General features: G+C 38.6%; 1 protein-coding gene across 1 annotated transcript in view; it reads right to left on the bottom strand.

Moving 5' to 3' along the window:
- LOC140202987 (heparan sulfate glucosamine 3-O-sulfotransferase 3B1-like) overlaps positions 1-16744 on the bottom strand; it is a 213409-nt gene extending 196665 nt beyond the window's left edge. Inside the window, exon 1 of the mRNA XM_072268642.1 lies at positions 15963-16744. Within this exon, the coding sequence (XP_072124743.1) occupies positions 15963-16426 (464 nt within the window). The 5' untranslated portion in view covers positions 16427-16744. The remainder of the gene's footprint in view (positions 1-15962) is intronic.
- Between the last annotated feature and the right edge of the window lie 995 nt (positions 16745-17739).

Below are 17739 nucleotides of genomic sequence, written 5' to 3'. Positions count from 1 at the left end.
GAAATATTACTTTCAGAAAAGCAGGTGAGAGTATTCTGAATTGCATTTGCCAATCCATAGGCAAACAACTCATATAGGTGTCTACAAACAGGTGGGATCAATCATATAGGTGTGGGCCTAGAAATTGTACCTCGTCTCAAAGTATGTGCTAAACCATCAACAGTTGGCCTTGCATGCAACCGAATCGGCCTGGCACACTTTATGTTCAATAAAGCCTTTCCCATTGCAGAAGAAAGCAACTAAAATCCAGGCAGCAAATTGTATTTTAAGTCATTTTAACTTATCACCCCTCATCTCCTATCTCAATACTCCCCTTTTCCTTTCCGTAAAAGCTATCTCCCCTCTCCACCCTTATTCTTGATGCAGGGTAATGACCTGAAACGTCAGCAATTTCTTTCCCCCGCAGATGCTGCTCGAACTTTTGAGCTCCTCTAGTGGATTGCTTGTTGCCTCAGATTCCAGCATCTGCCGTCTCCGTGTCTCTGAGATTCAAGTCTTGAATAACAACAAAAGGAAGTTTTCTTTGCCTCACCCACTCCTGCTAAAGGGAATGATTTATTGAGGATTCATTTGAAAGATGGTTTATTTATGTACTTTATGTACCCTAAGGGAAGCAGTTGTAATTAGAGTCAATTTATACATTCCTTTGTTCCTCATCGCAGCAAATGAGCAGGCTGTGATTGGTTGATAGATTTCCTTGTGATCATCCGCAATGCTATTAGTCCCACATGGTGACTGTGCTGCACCTGGCAGTCGAGGGAAAGCACAGTGCCTCATTCCACATTCTCAAAAATGTGATCCGATCTAATCTGCACCCTTGACCGCCACTTCCCACCATCAGTCAGTGTTGACCCTCCCTTCCACAGATGTAGAGACAAAAAAAAAGCCTGCTGGCTTGAAAGACAGCGAAACAGCAATATTGCTTGGTGCAGAGCAGCACCGTGTTTTGACACCAAGCTGGTTAACAAGAAGTGCCAGTCCGCAAGTCAAAGACAAAGAGGTGAGTCGTGCACATCTCATCACAGTCAGGTCATTGGCAAAAATAACTTTAGAGGCTCTGCAAGTCATCTTAAAAGGTGAGCGGATGCAAACTTCATCACAGCTTTCAGAAAGGAATTGGACTGATACTGGAAAAGGATAATTCAGGACTCAGAGAAACTGGATGGAAGCTAAAGTAGTCCACAATTACTTCACAAAGCAACAGATTGAACAACTTCTACAACTCTTTGGTTATGGCATGCATACATGGGCAGCTCATCTCAACCAATCACACAGCTGACTGCGAATCGTGTGGTAACACTGAGGTTTTAAACCTGCCTGATATACAATTTATAGACATACAGTGCAGAATTGGGCCCTCCTGTCCATCACGTCCAGGCTAACGACCAAGTACCCATCCACAGCTTTCTATGTCTTGAGCAATTTAATCCCATTTACAAGTATACCATCCACAGCTTTCTGTGTCTTGAGCAATTTAAGTGTTCTTCGAGAGATTTTTTTTTCCCCTGCGGGAATATTTATTGTTGCTGGTTTTTACTTGCAAAGAGGGAGTCGGGGATTGTATTCCTGCTGCTTTTTTTCTGCAGGGGAGGGCATCAGGGATTGTATTGTTGCTGTTTTTTTCTGCAGGGAGGGGGTCGGAAATTGTCACTATCACTGTTCTTTTTCTGCAGGGAGGGATGGGGGATTCTGGCGTCTGCAAGTTTTGTTTCTTTTACTTTTTCATGTGTATTGCATGGCTATCCGGAGAAGACTAATGTCAGAGTTGTATTGTACATGCATACTTTGACAATAAAATGAACGTTAAACCTTGCTTTCTAACTTAAGTGAAAAACCATCATCCTCAACAGTTGGCTATTTAGCAGAGTAAGCATTGCAGAGTCAACAATATCATTTTCTAATCTATTCACAATTTCCATTTTAATCTTTGCATCTTTGTTCTTTGTTTGTATAAAATATAAAGGTCCACCTTCTACACCATGTTTCATGGTAACCACCTTCATGTCAGAACCTATACCACAGTCCACCATTTTCCTCCGCTGTTCTCAGCAATCCCATCATGATGTATGAAGGTCCCAGTTTGCTCCTGGAATCCACATTGCTAACAGGTTAAAAGCCTGATTTTGCAGAAAGGGATCCTGGTCTATGGAACCATGAATTCACTACCTCTATTGTCTTACATGCCCCTGCAGTCAACCATAGCAATCTTCTCAAACCTCAGTTCAGGAAGCAACATTTCAGATAAATGAACGTCAAAATCTGAAATAAAAATAGAAAAGGCTGAAAAGACACAAGGTCAAGCAGCATCTGCTGAAGGAGAAACAGTTAGTATTGCAGGTCAGAATGGGGAAAGAAGAAAACAAGTTAGTTTTCAGTAGCATGAAAGGTGGGAGGAGAGATAGATAAAATAAAGAAAATGGCCAGTTCTGATACAGACAGGAACCTTGTTTAAGTCTTTAATTCACCATCCCACGTTCATCCGTTTGTTGCTTTCTGTACTGTTTCAAGACTCAACACAAGCTTACGGAACACTGTCTCATCTTTTCTTTGGGCATGTTACAGACTATAGGTCTCAATATCAAATTCTCTAATGGAATGTGACTCACTCTTTCTGTCTGTTTATACCAGAATCATCATTTCCATCTCATCATTTTGTCTTCCACCACCCCCCCCCCCAATCTTTAGTCTGACTCAACAGCCATCATTCATAGCCTTGCAATTAGCAACAAAGATGCTTAATTTGAACCTAATGGCTAGTTCACTGCAATATTTACTCTAATGATCTCACCTTATCAGAGATATTCCCTTTGTTCTATGCATCACTCTCCCACCTTCTGCACCACTAAACATTAGCTTCCTCCCCCGTTTCTGTTTTTAACAGAGTCCTGAACCTGAAACACTAACTATTCCTCCTTCCACAGGTGCTGCTCAACTTGCTGAGTGTACCCAACTCCTGTTTCTATTTCAAGTAAACTTTGACCTAATCATGTTTCCAATCTCCACCAATACTGCATAAAACAGACAGCCAAGTCCTCTGCTAATTTCTATGACCCAAGGGTAAACAGGATTTATGTTCAGGAACCAGTTTCATACTTCTGACACAACCCACAGTCATGCCACTACCCAGAATGATTCCAGCAACTGGATTAGAGGCAAGGAGGATGTAGTGTATTTCACAGGACTCAGGGATTAGGACTTCAGCTACGCCAGTGGACCTCAGCAACCTGGAGGCTCCATCTGTACATTAACTCCCGAGGATTGGAAGCAAAGGGTGGGAGAGTTATCTAAATCACAGTACCAGGCAATCCTTGACTTATCTGAGCCATTTACTTTCCTCTCCATATTTATTCAAGCCTTGGTTACAGGCTGTAATCTCTTATTTACATTTCAAACTCCAAGCTTTCATATCAGTTATTTTAATTGTTCAATGGCGATTTATCTATCAAAATTAAAGCAATCTTATTGTAATTCAATATCACTAATGCGGTATGTGTATCCACGTCCATAACAGGCCCCTTGGTTTCTATTAATAGCCTGGCCAATGAGACATGATGCAATATGAATTATGCTAATATAACAAAACATCTGTGGTGTGATTGGAAAAGCTTGACTCAGAAACCTTTGTATAACTATCACACTTTCATTGTAAAACATTTCTCAGACAAATTACTTCTATTGACTCATCAGACTTGTTCCTCCCCCTCCCCTTTTACATTCTTACTGGGTTTAGATCTGACAGAGTCCTTTAATCTTTTTTTTGCCAGTTTAAAACTTTACTGCATTCTGATCCCTATCCGTACATTAATGATTCCTTCCTTGGGACTCACTGCCTTCCCCCACATTTGATTTATTTTGCCATCCCCAACCATATATCATAAATATAGACTTCAGAAATATCAGGTACATTTCAAATTCTTTCTAGCTACAGTTTTGGTCTCTGCCATCTCCCTTCACAAGATAAATAATTCCTTTAAATGAAAATAAAATAGTCTTAAAGCACAGCTAACATGAAATAAATGTCAATATAGACTTGTCTAGCACCCAAAGTGAGTACTTAAAAAAGAAACACAGTAGCACTACAGGTATTAACAAATATTTTAACCTTGGAAGATTTAATTTATGGTCCAGCTTCTCTCTCCAAGTATCTTTCCCTCTGTAAATATAGAACTAAATGAGATTCCAACCATGTGAGAACAATTAATCATTTGAAACCAACTGATGGAGGCGTGCATAAAATTAAATAAATAAATGGTCCTGCCAGCAAGTATCAATTGATTTATCAAGCCTCACCAATTTAATATCTCCCCTGGCCGTGCAGTTTCCATGAAAGCAAACCACAATCAAATAATTTTGGCTTGTTGCATGCTCCATATTTCTGATTTCCACATCTCCATTTAAGGCCCAGTTTTTAGGCTGTTTACTTCAAAAAAAATCTTGCCCACTCTTATCTGCCACCCCAGCTTGGCGACCTCCAACTTTACCACTCTCCTTTTATAGGTCCATGTTCTGCTTTACTTTAAATTCTTGTTACAGTTCCTCACTGCACAACATACTTTATTTTTCTCCTGCATCAGCCTCTATTTTAGACACTAAAAAGGCCCATTTCTCCCATTTATAAAACTGAAGGTGCCCCTGTTTATAGACCTTTTAATGAAAGCCCTTTCTCACTAGCCTTTTTCTTTCTCTTCCCTGACCTCCCAGTCCCTCTAACTATTGTTCCCCAAGACCAACGCAACCAGCAAATTAAGTTCCACAAACTCCAGCTCCTTGATATTCCAGTTTTCCAAATATTCACCAATATCAAATCCTTATCAACCTCCTATTTCATTCTTTCCCCAACAACAAATTGTCATACAGAATCTTCATTACTTTTCTTCTCACCACAACTGCAAAGTCCTTCACGTCTTTTAATTTCTCCAGCATTACTAAGAAATCCTTGTTAACCATATCAATCTATATTCCTTGGAACAAGCCTCAATATAGAAGTACAGCAACAGAGGGATTGGACCATCAACGAAGCGTTAACTCTGCTTTTTCTCTCCACAGATACTGCTTGAGTGATTTTAGCATTTTCTGTTTCCATTTGCAGGGGTGGCGAACATATGGCACTTGCGCCCAAGATGGCATGCACAAAAATTTTCTGTTGGCATGCGGCATGCAATGCCACCATTTGATTCTTTGAACCCCGCAGAATAAAAAGATACATACTGATTTCCTTTACTGCCAAATAAAGCAGTGTATTTTTTTTTATTCTGTAGGCAACATCTCACACATACTTTTCATCAGCTAGATAATTGCGAGAATGCATGATATGTTTTAAAATCCTCCAACACCTGGTGTGCACATCAGTACTTGGATAGTTAGCAGTTGGGCCTGTTAACATTGGCTTTGCTCAGCTTATTTTTCTTCTGTTGTTCGGATATTCAGTGAAAATAATGGTGAATACTACATGTAACTTAGCACCCCATGAATACTCACATCAGCTTGGTCAAGCCTAATTACAGGAATGGACTTACTGACGAAACCAGTGCTCCATTCATCGTTAGCGTAGCAACAAAAGTCTCCCTGAAAGTGAAGTATGTTTTTTCCCTTTCCTTGATCCTTCACATTTACCAAAACTTATAATTTCACATTCATATTTCCTATGTTATATATGACGTACAATAACAATACTATTTGGAAATGATATTATTTGTCAATTGCCTTTTAAAAATATAATATTAACAAGTTTTGAACAGGTTCCTGCACAGGATCAAAAGAAGCTACAGAAAGTTGTAAAATTAGTCAGCTCCATCATGGGTTCTAGCCTTGGTAGTATCCAAGACATCTTCAATAGCGGTGCCTGATAAAGGCAGCATCCATTATTAAGGACCCCTATCACCCAGGAAGTGCCCTCTTCTCACTGTTACCCATCAGGAGGGAGGTACAGAAGCCTGAAGGCTCACACTCAGCAATTCAGGAACAGCTTCTTCCCCTCTGCCATCCAATTCCTAAATGGACATTGAACCCATGAACGCTACCTCACCTCTTTTTACTATTTTTGTTTTTGCTCTACTATTCTTAATTTAACAAGCTAATATACATCCTTATGCTTACTGTAATTCTTTTTTTCTATATTTATCATGTGTTGCATTGTACTGCTGCCACTAAGTTAGCAAATTTCACAACATATGCTGGTGATTTCAAACCTGACTCTGATTCTGATTAACCAATGATATTCTCTCCTCAAAATTACCATGAAATTTACACAAGAAATTTTTATAAGGTTATTGCCAAATTGGACTCAGACTCGCTCTCTAAAAGATTTGCCACCTTTGTATGGGAACTCTTGGCTATAGGCACATACAACATCAAATGCAGTAATACAAAGCAATGAGCCAAAAATATATCAAAATGTGGGAACAGAACTGATTAGCAGGAAAGCTAAGTTGACCACGTGTTGAATGTTGGTGGACATCTCTTTGAGTTCTATGCATTTTCCATATTCTAAAAAGGATAGTGAGAAACACTGGAGAAGGTGCAAAAAAGATTTAATTGAACAATGCAATAACGAAGAGGCACATTCATCTGGAGTAAATGAAGAGAGTGTTTCTTTAGAAGAGGAGAAAATTGAGGGATGACTCGAGAGATGGATCTTTCAGGTTACAAAATGGATAATCAGATGCACAGAAAGGCCAGAATTTGGGATTATTAACATAAGATAGTCATTAGTAATTCCAAAATGAAATTCTAAGATCATCTTTACATCCAGGGGATAGTTGGATAGGGATACTTGTTACCTGAGGGAAAAGTTATTATCAGCTGCTACCCTCAAATTGAGCTGGTTAGCATATTAGTAAGTAACGACAGGAAGGAAACAGTGATGTGATTTGAAATTGGGGAGGGGTGTATCTCAAGCAAAATATGAGCACTGTTTGGGTTGAATGAATTTTTATACTGTATATTTCCTTGAATAATACCCTGCATAGGAAGAGGTCGCAGTATATTGTGCCCCAGTGTGCTCTCGTACATTAGTCAATAAGCAAAGTGCAGCACAGGGACTATTCAGAAATTTCTTTCTGATTAGTCCCTAGTTGCTACAATTTTCTCATGGCCTAATGCATGTTTTCCTTCAAATATTTACCCAATATATTTTTCAAAATTTCCACTGAATTTGCATAGCCTATCCTGCTGGGGCGTGCATTTGAGATCACAATTCTCTGCGTTAAAGAAAGATCTCCAGCTCACATCTAGTTCTTTTGACAAATCTGTGTGTTTTGATTATCAGTCCTTCTGCCAATAGAAACAGTTTCCTTCGTTCTATAAATTATCTACATCCACAAACCACAGTAACAAGTTCTCTAGTATGACATTTCTATTCAGCACATCACTCACCCCTTATGATTCTAATGAATTTTAGCCAACTTAGTACTGAACCAAATCATTGCATTTTTTTTTCATTGCGGATTACTGCCGAGTAGGAATTGGCTGGAGATCAAACAAAGTTATTTAATAAAGGGCTACAGCCGGCAAATAGGGAAGGTTTATAAACTAGCAAGCTGGGCTTCATTTAAATCCCAGTCCCAAGGGTATAAATGATGCAATGGGTTAGATTACAGGCCCCCCTATAATGCATTCACCCACCAATTTCACCCCCCCCCCATCCCAACCCTACCAAAGAATCTGAAATTTCATCTGCAGAAGATCCCCTTAGGTTTAAGTTCAATTATCTTGCACGTTCTTTTCTGTACACTTTGGTTAAGTTCATGTGCTTTGCACATGTTGGTGATGTATGCAGTCCAGCAATGCTCAGCTACGGCAAGGAAAATGTCACGAGACTCGTGTTACTTGTGGAAAAAAGTCCAGATAGATGGCATTCATCACATTATCACTTCCCTTGATAAACTTGCCAATTGAAAGGGATGGTACATGCTCTTCGCATCAGCACAAAAGAACATTATTTAAAAATTTACGTCAATCGAGCTATAGAACTGTTTGAATAGAAAAATAAAGCATTGATGATTGCAATGATCACATGACTAAAACATCCCAGGCTTATGGATCTAAAAGCTGACTGGAGATCTGTTCTCACAGGAAGACTGAAAGTGCTTATGTATTTTTTTAATGTTTCATTTTATAAAGAGGACCAACAAAATTGAACACACCAGTTGCCTGGTGTGGAGTTGAATCATATGTCAACAAGTTGTGGCAGATTTTGATCCAGTAAAACTTCCCCAAGCTCTGCACAGTGGCATTATCAGACAAAAGCTGACATAGCAGACTAAATCAGTATGGTAGGGTTTAGGAAATGCCTTAATGGGGACAAAAAAGCTGTGCAGCTTTAGAAAAATAACTTCTCAGCTTCAAACTTGATCTCTGAAAGCATAGCTGCCAATGGCAGAGCAGGAGGCCAGCATGAGGAAGGCAGAGATAAAGATCAAACATAATTAACTCAAAAGCAATAGCTAAAGTTTCAATTGGGATTTTACCTCAAATCTTAAATAGAACAACTTATGGAAAAATAAAATCCATCTTCTGAAAACTGCACCCCAATAGACAGCCCAATTTATGTGTACCATCCATATTTGTTTGGTTTCTCTCTGAGCCATAGGGCTACCCGCTCCCCTCCTGGTCCAAAGTGTGATGTGTGCTTATCCCTAGCCATGGATCCAACTCCTAGCTTCAGTAAACAGATCCAACGTGTCCAGCTTCTCTCCTACTATTCCAGATCCAGAGGCTACTGATCTCAAATCCCCAGTGCCTGGACAAGAACCCAAAGTCTCAGGCCCCTGATCTCCCCTTGGCTTCTGGGCATGGATCCTCACTGCACAGTCCTCCAGTAACAATATATGGATCTTGATTCCCCCAAATCCTGGTCATGGATCCCAACTCCCCTAGCTCCTGGATATGACTCCTAACTCCCCTTAGCTCCTGTACGTAAATCTCATTTCTACTGGTCCCAGGACATGGATCCCAACTGCCCAAGCTACTGACCTTTAATCCCAATTCTCCTAGGTTTCTGGACACTGAGCTCAACCCCTGGAACAAATCACAATTTCTCCTTATCCAAGACATGGACCCTATCATCTTCCTCAACCTGGACATGGTCCCAAATCCTCTGCCTCTGAATATGGATCCTATCTCCCACTGCTCACTTGGGCATAGTCCCAATCCCTTCTCAAGTTTAGACTCTTCAACCTGCTTCCTAATATTCAACTATTCCACGTTTGTTCTCCTCAGACTCAAATCCTCAGGGATTCTACTTTGCCATCCTTGTTGAATCACATCTGAAAAGTTGCTCAACAGTTATCGGCAGGAGACTGAATAAACCAATGGCTTAGGAACTCCCGTTTACCATTGTATTGACAGGTAGTAGTAATGACTGATGATGTTAACAAACCAAACTGTACTTTCAGACACTCAACCTTTTTCATCAGCTCTGACTTTAAGCTTTCTGCTTTCGAGCCAGCAGTACATTTCACTCAATCTATACTGGAACCCAGGAGAAATAACTACATGGTATCATTAGTCCCATCAATCCATCAATAATGCAAGCATTTAAATCTATAATAAGCCTCGAAGAAAGCTCTGCATTAAGAGGAATTGACTCATAAATTATAATATTGGTTTCTCAATATTGTATTTCAACCAAAAAAAGGTTTATCTTTTATACGACTCCTCTAGCTCAACAGTAACTGCAAAACTCCACTCTCAATTCTGCTGTGTGTTCCATTTCTTCAGTTTTATTTTAAAATGTCAGTATGAGTTATTGTTCTTAATTTAAAATTACTTAATACAAATGATCTGATTTTTCTGAACATTAAATTGCTCTTTAACATTAATTCCATTGTTCAATATTTAAATTATTGCAGAATTTCATTTTTATCACACAAGAGGGAGTGAATTATCAGCAACCAAAGTATCATATTGTCTGCTATTGTTATGTTTAATATAAAGATCATGAAAAAATATAAAATCCACATTAGCTGAAATAAATAAGCGTCGACAACTCAAATCACTTCAACCACCCAAGTGACTGATAGCAGTAATTGCATAAAGCTCAAGAACTAGTGTTCTGACCATGGCAACATGCCATCGAGAAAAGCAACTTTCATTCATGTACAAAAGAAAACACATGACTACCGAATAGGCCATTGATCCAACACATTCACTTTCTTTCTCTCCCCGCAGGTGCTGCCTGATCTGCTGATTATTTCCCACCGACTTAATTTCATGCCTCCAATTGAAATGGAAGTGGCTACATTTAGCTAAAGAATGAAAGTATTAATTTTGCAAAGTAAACAAGAATTTAGAGTAGTCATTTGGCCTCTGAATGCTAAAAGTTTTGATAAGCTATGGTATATACATTTTGGAAATACCAGGAGCTGGTATGATCAACTTTCCTGTTTGGGTAAGACTTTCATGACCCCAACTATATTATACCCTTCCTAAGTGTCACCAGAACACCAACCGTTGGGTTTATTCCTTCAAGATTTGGAATCTTATACATTGTGTATTATAAAATAAGTTAATGCTAAGGTAATTTCAATTCACCAAGTGATAAAATATTGCACTAGAACTGGGCTTTTGTACTGTACATCTATGGTCCACTTCCAATTTTTTTTTGTTTTCCTATCTCTGTCATATCATACTATTGCCCAATAGATGCTTAAAAGACATCCAAAAGCCCACCAACTGACCATAGCAAGTCATCAAAGCTGCATTCAATCCTGTGTTCACATCAGGTATCTACAGGCAGACTTTTCTGTCAACCACTTCAGGATATTGAGGCAAAGGCAGTGACCCTGGGCAACCTACCCCCTCCCCCCCCAGCTCCAATCAGCAGGCTTCAGAAAGCTTACTCCTCACTGTTGCTCCTCAGATGCTCTTTTAATGTGCCGTTTATAAAAAGACAATTTTACAACTGGGAGAATACACCAAGCCTTGTCCTTTCCTATTCTGTGACTGGTCACTAGGGGGTGCATGGAAGCGCAATGATATCCTCAATTTTTTTTCATCTATACAAAAGGATGCAAGCACTGACCCAACAGAAGGCATAACACCTATACTTCCCACTGACAATGCTCTCACCTTAGAAATTTACAACGTTGGACAGCTTTTATTCCCATTTTGCAACTTGTATAAGCTTACATATTTACAGTAACATTCAAATTACTCATGTAAAAAAGATTCATTTTGTCCTCCGATTGCACTAAACATGAAAAGACAATGTTAATTCTCTGCACAGTGTGACCAAAGGAAAAATTTTTCAGTCAATATCAACTATTTTGTTTATATCAACATTAAACTATTAAAGACTCAGTGACAGAAATCACATTGCAAATCCCTTGCTGAAAATCTCTGCACTTAATCGTACTACAGCAGTTTATGTTAAACTACACTGATACAAAATGTCAATAATCAGAATTCTTGTAGAATCTTTCAATATTTCAAATCCCTTAAAAGTAAATCTTAGGAATATTACAGTGGTAAAGCTGTTAAGATACATTTCTGTCAATGCCTGACTGTTTAATTTGTTAGGATGCCAAAAACAAGTTATAACAAATTCAATAATGTCAAAAGTTCTCCTCACAACCACTCAACCTTCTGAGGCACATTTTACCTGACTGTTCAATTCCAGCTGGACACAAATAGTGAAAAGAGGGAAAGAGGTCATTTAAAAGAACCATTTAAATATGGTGCATTTAAACAATAACTGCATCATCTTATGTAAAAAAATGATCAAAACAGATAACTTGGTGGTAATTAAATGTATGCTAAAAGAGGGTTGGTATGGTATAAATGTTTCCAGACTATGAATTGTTGAAATTGGAAGTTATTTCCCTGTGATACATTATACTTCAATATGGTTTTGACAGCATTATTTTATGATAAAGTACCTTACATTGTAAGGGACAAAGTTTTGCAATATTAAGGACTTTTTTAAGAAGCCAATGAGAAATAAATTTGGCAACTCTTGGTACAAATCATCATTTTCTTTTTAATTAAGACTTTACCATCAGATTCTAAAGGAAATAATTTAGTACTTTGCTTTTCATCCAATCTCTCTGATTACTTTTCTTAAATGTCCTTAATCTATTAAATACTCTATTTCAGCACAAGAGCATGAAAAACTGGTGCTCCATAACATACCTTTAATTCAGGAACTCAGTGCAGTAACAAAGATGACAAATATATTATTTTGTTTAGACTTTCTGCAGTACAAACTTTCACCTCAGTGCATATCATAGAGGTTTCAAGGATAAATTATCCTGATCTTTTATATTTCCTGAAAAATAATGTTATTACTTCACAATACATTTTTTAATTGTGTCTGTGAGAATACCACTATTATTAGCTGGGTAATAGACATAGACCAAATTTATGTATATTTTCAATCATTTTTAAACACTGAATTTGGAAAACACATGGAGGTCACAACTCTGTGAATTTGTGGAAAGATGTGAGTTTTGCCATTTACAGTAGGAAGCCACTGGTATATTTGATAAGTAATTGATATCAGAGGAACTGAAAAGTAATCATTTTATGTAGACATAGAAAGGTTAGGCTGTAATAGAGTGTGATACCCATACTTTTCTTTTTAAATCAAAATGCCTGTGATTAGGCTAGACTACTCATTCTCCCAGGCTCACACTAACCCTTTGGGCAATTAATTCTCATTGTCAATTTGAAAATATAGTACTGACATTTCGACAGTGGATAATGAGGACAGGTTTCTGCTTTCCCCCAAAATACATGGATTTTATTGGAAATCATATCTGAATGATTAGTAGCCCCAGAATCTCATACAATTTACACATCTTATTTCAGTGTTTTTAGTTTTAAAGTATTTAAATACAGGGAAAATACTTCAAATCTAAAATAACTGTGAACTGTAATACAATGTCTTAAAAAGAGACTTACTGTGGATACTTCAAAACCATACAGTGGATTCTAGATAGTTGGGACACATCAGGACCAGTACATTTTGGCCCAATTAAAAGGCTGCTCCTATTAACTGAAGTTTCATGAAAATATTTTAAATATTATAAAAAAGACAAACTGAGTAACAAATAATGTACTTAAAGGAAATACAGAACAAATTAGAACACTACCAATACTGCTACAATGCTATAAAACTGTGTATTAGTTCCTAATAGTTTTTGACTGAGGAATTCATCCATGTTGCATTCTTTTGACTGTAAATGAACAAAATAAGTACCTGCATCTAGTGCAGATAATTGACTGGCTTTATACAACGCTGTCGATGATTGCATCTGCCAAATCTTCATCTTCTTTGTAATATTCAAGATGATTGTTGATACTTTCAAATTCTTTATAGTTTCTTACTTGTTGATGCAGCAAAATCATTTCATTTTTATTCTCAGCTGTCTCTGGCATCTCCAAACCTGAATGCTTGAAACTGCAGTGAGCAAAACCGTTCTGAGTTGTCTTACTGTTTACTTCTCGCCAACAATCGGTGACAAAAATCGTTGTTTTTTGAACACAAACACACACAACTGATATTATTTTAAAACTGTTCACCCAAAGCACGGTGTGTTTAACAGCCACACAAGTGCACATGACCAATGCTAGTTAGAATCTGTTCAGCAACAGTTCCTGCCCCAATTAAGCAGCACAATATCCCAAATAAACAAAGGAATCCAGGCTATTTTCTTGATTAGTTTTCGTTCTTTTAAGAGTTATCCCAAGTAAGCAGCAGCCCCAATTATCTTGAATCCACTGTACATGATATCAAATTTGCACATTACAAACTACCACAGGGAAAAATATATAGTACAAGGCAAAAAAAAAGATATATCTATCTTCTGAAAATCACTAGATACACCCTAAAGTATTGTTGTATTTCTCTTACTTTAATACATATCAAGCATTCTGTCTCCTAGAAATAAAAGCCAATCTTGCAGGAAATATTCCAAACAGTGTGTCACAGTTCTTAACTTACAATATATGGCACATATAGTACACCACCATACATATTGTGCAAATGAAGGCCTCTGGCCACCTACAAGGCCAACCACATCATAAATACAAACTTTTAATGTGAAAATAATAGCTCGTAGTAACAAATACAATGACTTCAAGTTTGTTACACAAGATAATTAATAGAAACACTTGAGCATTTCTGTGGCCACTCGTGACTTAATGTTAATTTTTCTGTATGATTTTAATTTGCAGTCTTTCTAAAATGAGATATTGTTTTCCACATTAAAAATGAATTTGCAATGTTCTGGCCAAGTTTGTTTGCTGCAAATTGGATGATGATCCAGTAAACTGAAAATTCTCCCTAATGTAGCTTAATCATGCTTAAAATTTGAATTGCTCCATGATAGGTCAGACCTTCAGTGTAATAATACGCTCTCAACCACTGTGTCTAATATGACAAGGCTTGCAATGGCACTTTTGCCAATTCTGGAATATCCGTCTAACACAGAAACTAGCTATGCATGACTACAGGCAGAAGGCTGAATGTAAAACAAACTAAGAAAACCCAAGGCACCAGCAACACTCCTTGCTAGTTTGGTACCGGGAAAAAAAATCTGAACTTGCATTCGGTGACACAGTTTCTATCTCCACAGAGCTGCGGTCTATTGACTCTCACTGATGTAGAGCTAGGTATCCCAACTATATTCATGTTCATATGATATATTGGACCTCAGAAATTTTCCCTACTTATGTGGCTGTGTATTGACTGGATAGATTCATTCTTCAATCCCATAAAATACTTATTTTACCTATTATGCGTGTGATATACCTCAAATAGTAGCTGGGTGAATTCTACTTCTGTGCATCATTGTCTAAAGCTTTGATTGGTGGGTGAGGTTGTTCCATTACACAGATTTTTAAAAGTTAGCATTCTCTTGCAAAACCTCTTTTATCTCTTCCTTTTTGTTGAAAGCAGCTGCCTCCCGTTAACAATTTAGATTTTGGAGAGTTCACACAGCGTTCTAAATTGAAATATAATCTGCAATACTGTAACTGAGTCAACAATTGGAATATAATAGCTATAATTACAATGTTCACCTTGTTAAACCTTAGAGATGGGTCACTAACTAATGAATTCTTACTTTGAGAATAAAATGCAGTGCTATGCAGGCTGAGCTTGAACAGTCCAGAGAAGATTGATTTTTATTTGGAACGACAAGGTAGGTCCAACTATAATATGTGTATATGTCACTCAGAATGTCAATGATCAGCATGGTCTAGTTGTCTTATTTTTATCGAGAAGAAACAGTAAATAACTCTATTCAATATGGAATAGGTTGGTATTCATCTTAATAGTACAGCCCGAGAATGGGAGTCCATCTGTAGCACTAAAGCTTGGCAAAATAAATTTTATATTTCATAACTCCAAAAGGATTACTCTGTGTGTTTGTGTGTGTGATTTCCCAAAACTTGACTATTAGGTGTTCTTATATTTTGTTTTCAAATAATGTCACATTTGTGCCTAAAATAGACAAAGCAGAAAGTAGGAACTTAATATTCAGCAAGCAGCATGTCACAATTTCTATCATCCTTGAGTTTGAAATAAATTTAAATTCTCCCTTTCAACTTTGTTCTGGATAAGGATTGGTACTCTGACAATGAAATAGATGTCATATTCAGCAGACTTTTTTTTCTATATTGGCGCAAACCTCGACAGAAAAAAAACAGATTTCTCAATTTATTGTAATAATGTGTTTCAGAGCACCCAAATATAATTACGAATAAATAAGGTTTCAAACACGTTAATACAATGGCTTGGCAAAATGTTATCTTTCATTACAATCATGGGTGCTACTTGTTTGCTATGATTGTTCCTGTAAATTAAAACATGCATTGTTTTGCGAATATGTAATTCTTGGATTTTTTGAACTTTACAATTCGCCTTTAACTTCAATCAATAATATCATTGAAAGGGAAAGGGAAGGTCTGTGTTTAAATGAGTGTGCTTGGTGAGGTGCCGCTCGCAGATTCAGTACCTGTACCAGTCTAGTCCCCTCTCGTAGTTTCTGTCGAAGAAATGCGGCTCGGCTCCCACGGCTCTGACATCCGGATGAATTCTCAGAAACTCTAGTAGAGCCCTTGTGCCCCCTTTCTTCACCCCGATTATCACGGCCTGGGGAAACTTTTTACTCCCAAAATTGTTAAAGACAGAGATATTCCAGCGCCCCGCTGCGGCTTCCTCCTCCAGCGGAGCGGGGTAGGGAGAGCGATCGGGCGGCTCCCTGCCTTGGTATCGCCCCAAGTCAGCGGCTGCGACCAGCGGGCTGGCCGCCCGGCGCTGGGGAGACACGGGGATGGGGCTCGGCATGGTGTCGCAGCAGCCCGTCAGACAGTAGATAAAATAGGTGAAGACTATGATCATGGTAAGAAGAAGCGGCGCCTTCGTCTGAGCCTTGAGAGAAGCGAGGTGAATACAGGCGCTCCAGTTACCACATCCCATGAGTCGGTTTCCTACTCTGTAGTACGGGGGAAAACTTTGGAAACATGCTTTTCAACTGAATTAAAATTCATGCAGAATTAGAAACAAAACGCCCTTCAAAACTTGCTCACAGTCTCACTCGTGCATATCGCTGGGACCTTGCAAAATGTCCAAGTTACGAATTCTTTCCCCAAGCCTCATTTATACTTCGGAGTGGTCTTGGAGAGATTTTGATCCAAGACCCCCCATCTCCCTCTCTCGCGCTCTCACTCTCCTCCACGCCGGTGATTTTGCCTCACAATTTACAACCTGCCTGATTCCAACATGATGAACATTTTAACTCGCTGTAACTTCAGTGAGCGTAGATCCTCCCCCTAGCCTGGCCATTGGGCGATATTCAAATAGCCTTGAAACATATTCAAATCCTTGCAAAAAAGCGCGCTGGCACCTGCTAAACCGAAATGATGCACCCTCGGCAGAGCATGTGGAGAATAGCAATTACAAAACCAGAAAACGCGCGGAATATTTTAAATATATATCTGCATTTACTTCTTTCAGTGCCCATATTCCCGCATTAACATTGATCTTGAGCTGCGGTTTGCACTGCCAGCGTACTCCTTTCAGAGTTAGCGCCTTCCAGACACTCAACTCTTGCAAGTTCGCTTTCATTGACCTCAACGCCAGTTGTGCGACATAGAAAATACCAGATGAATGTTTCTCAGACACTGATTGAGCTGGATTAAAATTAGGGGGAATTTCAGTGTAAACCAGTCTGATATAAACTGGCTATATCTTTCCCTCTCATAAAGACTCCATTTATCTCTTTGGAGTACAAATTCTCACTCCTATTTCAAACTGACTTTTCATTACTTCTCTGGATCACTGGATGCCCTCTGGTCTCTCTTCCTAGTTTGCCCCTGAGAGGTTGAGAATAACCTGCTTCCAACCCACTTTGTCCCCTGGCTGCCAAGGCTTACGAGGGAAAGGTAGACTGCTCTGAAGGTGGGGCGGGAGGTTTCTGACAAGACGGACGGGTGGCTAGCTGTCAGGTTGTACTCTCCTGCTGCTCTTCATTCTCTCCTTGTATCTGTTCCATTTGCAGGGACCTGAGATTGTCAATACCATCCCAAAAGCTTCTTCTTTACTTTGGGTAATCATGCACCATGGTGTCTCAGGTGTTGCCTGGGATGTCATAATGTTCCAAGAAGGCTTTTAAAAAAGTCTTGAATCTTCTGCTTGCTTGCGAATTGGTTACAGAGCTTGAATAGTGTTGGAGTTGGGTTGTTTTACCTCATATATTTTATATACTTCAGTGAAAATAAGCCCCATTTAAC

The sequence above is a fragment of the Mobula birostris genome, chromosome 9, assembly GCF_030028105.1.
Source record: "Mobula birostris isolate sMobBir1 chromosome 9, sMobBir1.hap1, whole genome shotgun sequence".
Classification (NCBI taxonomy): Eukaryota; Metazoa; Chordata; class Chondrichthyes; order Myliobatiformes; family Myliobatidae; genus Mobula; species Mobula birostris.
The sequence above is the reverse complement of the archived record's forward strand: the minus strand, read 5'-3'. Positions and strand labels throughout refer to the sequence as shown.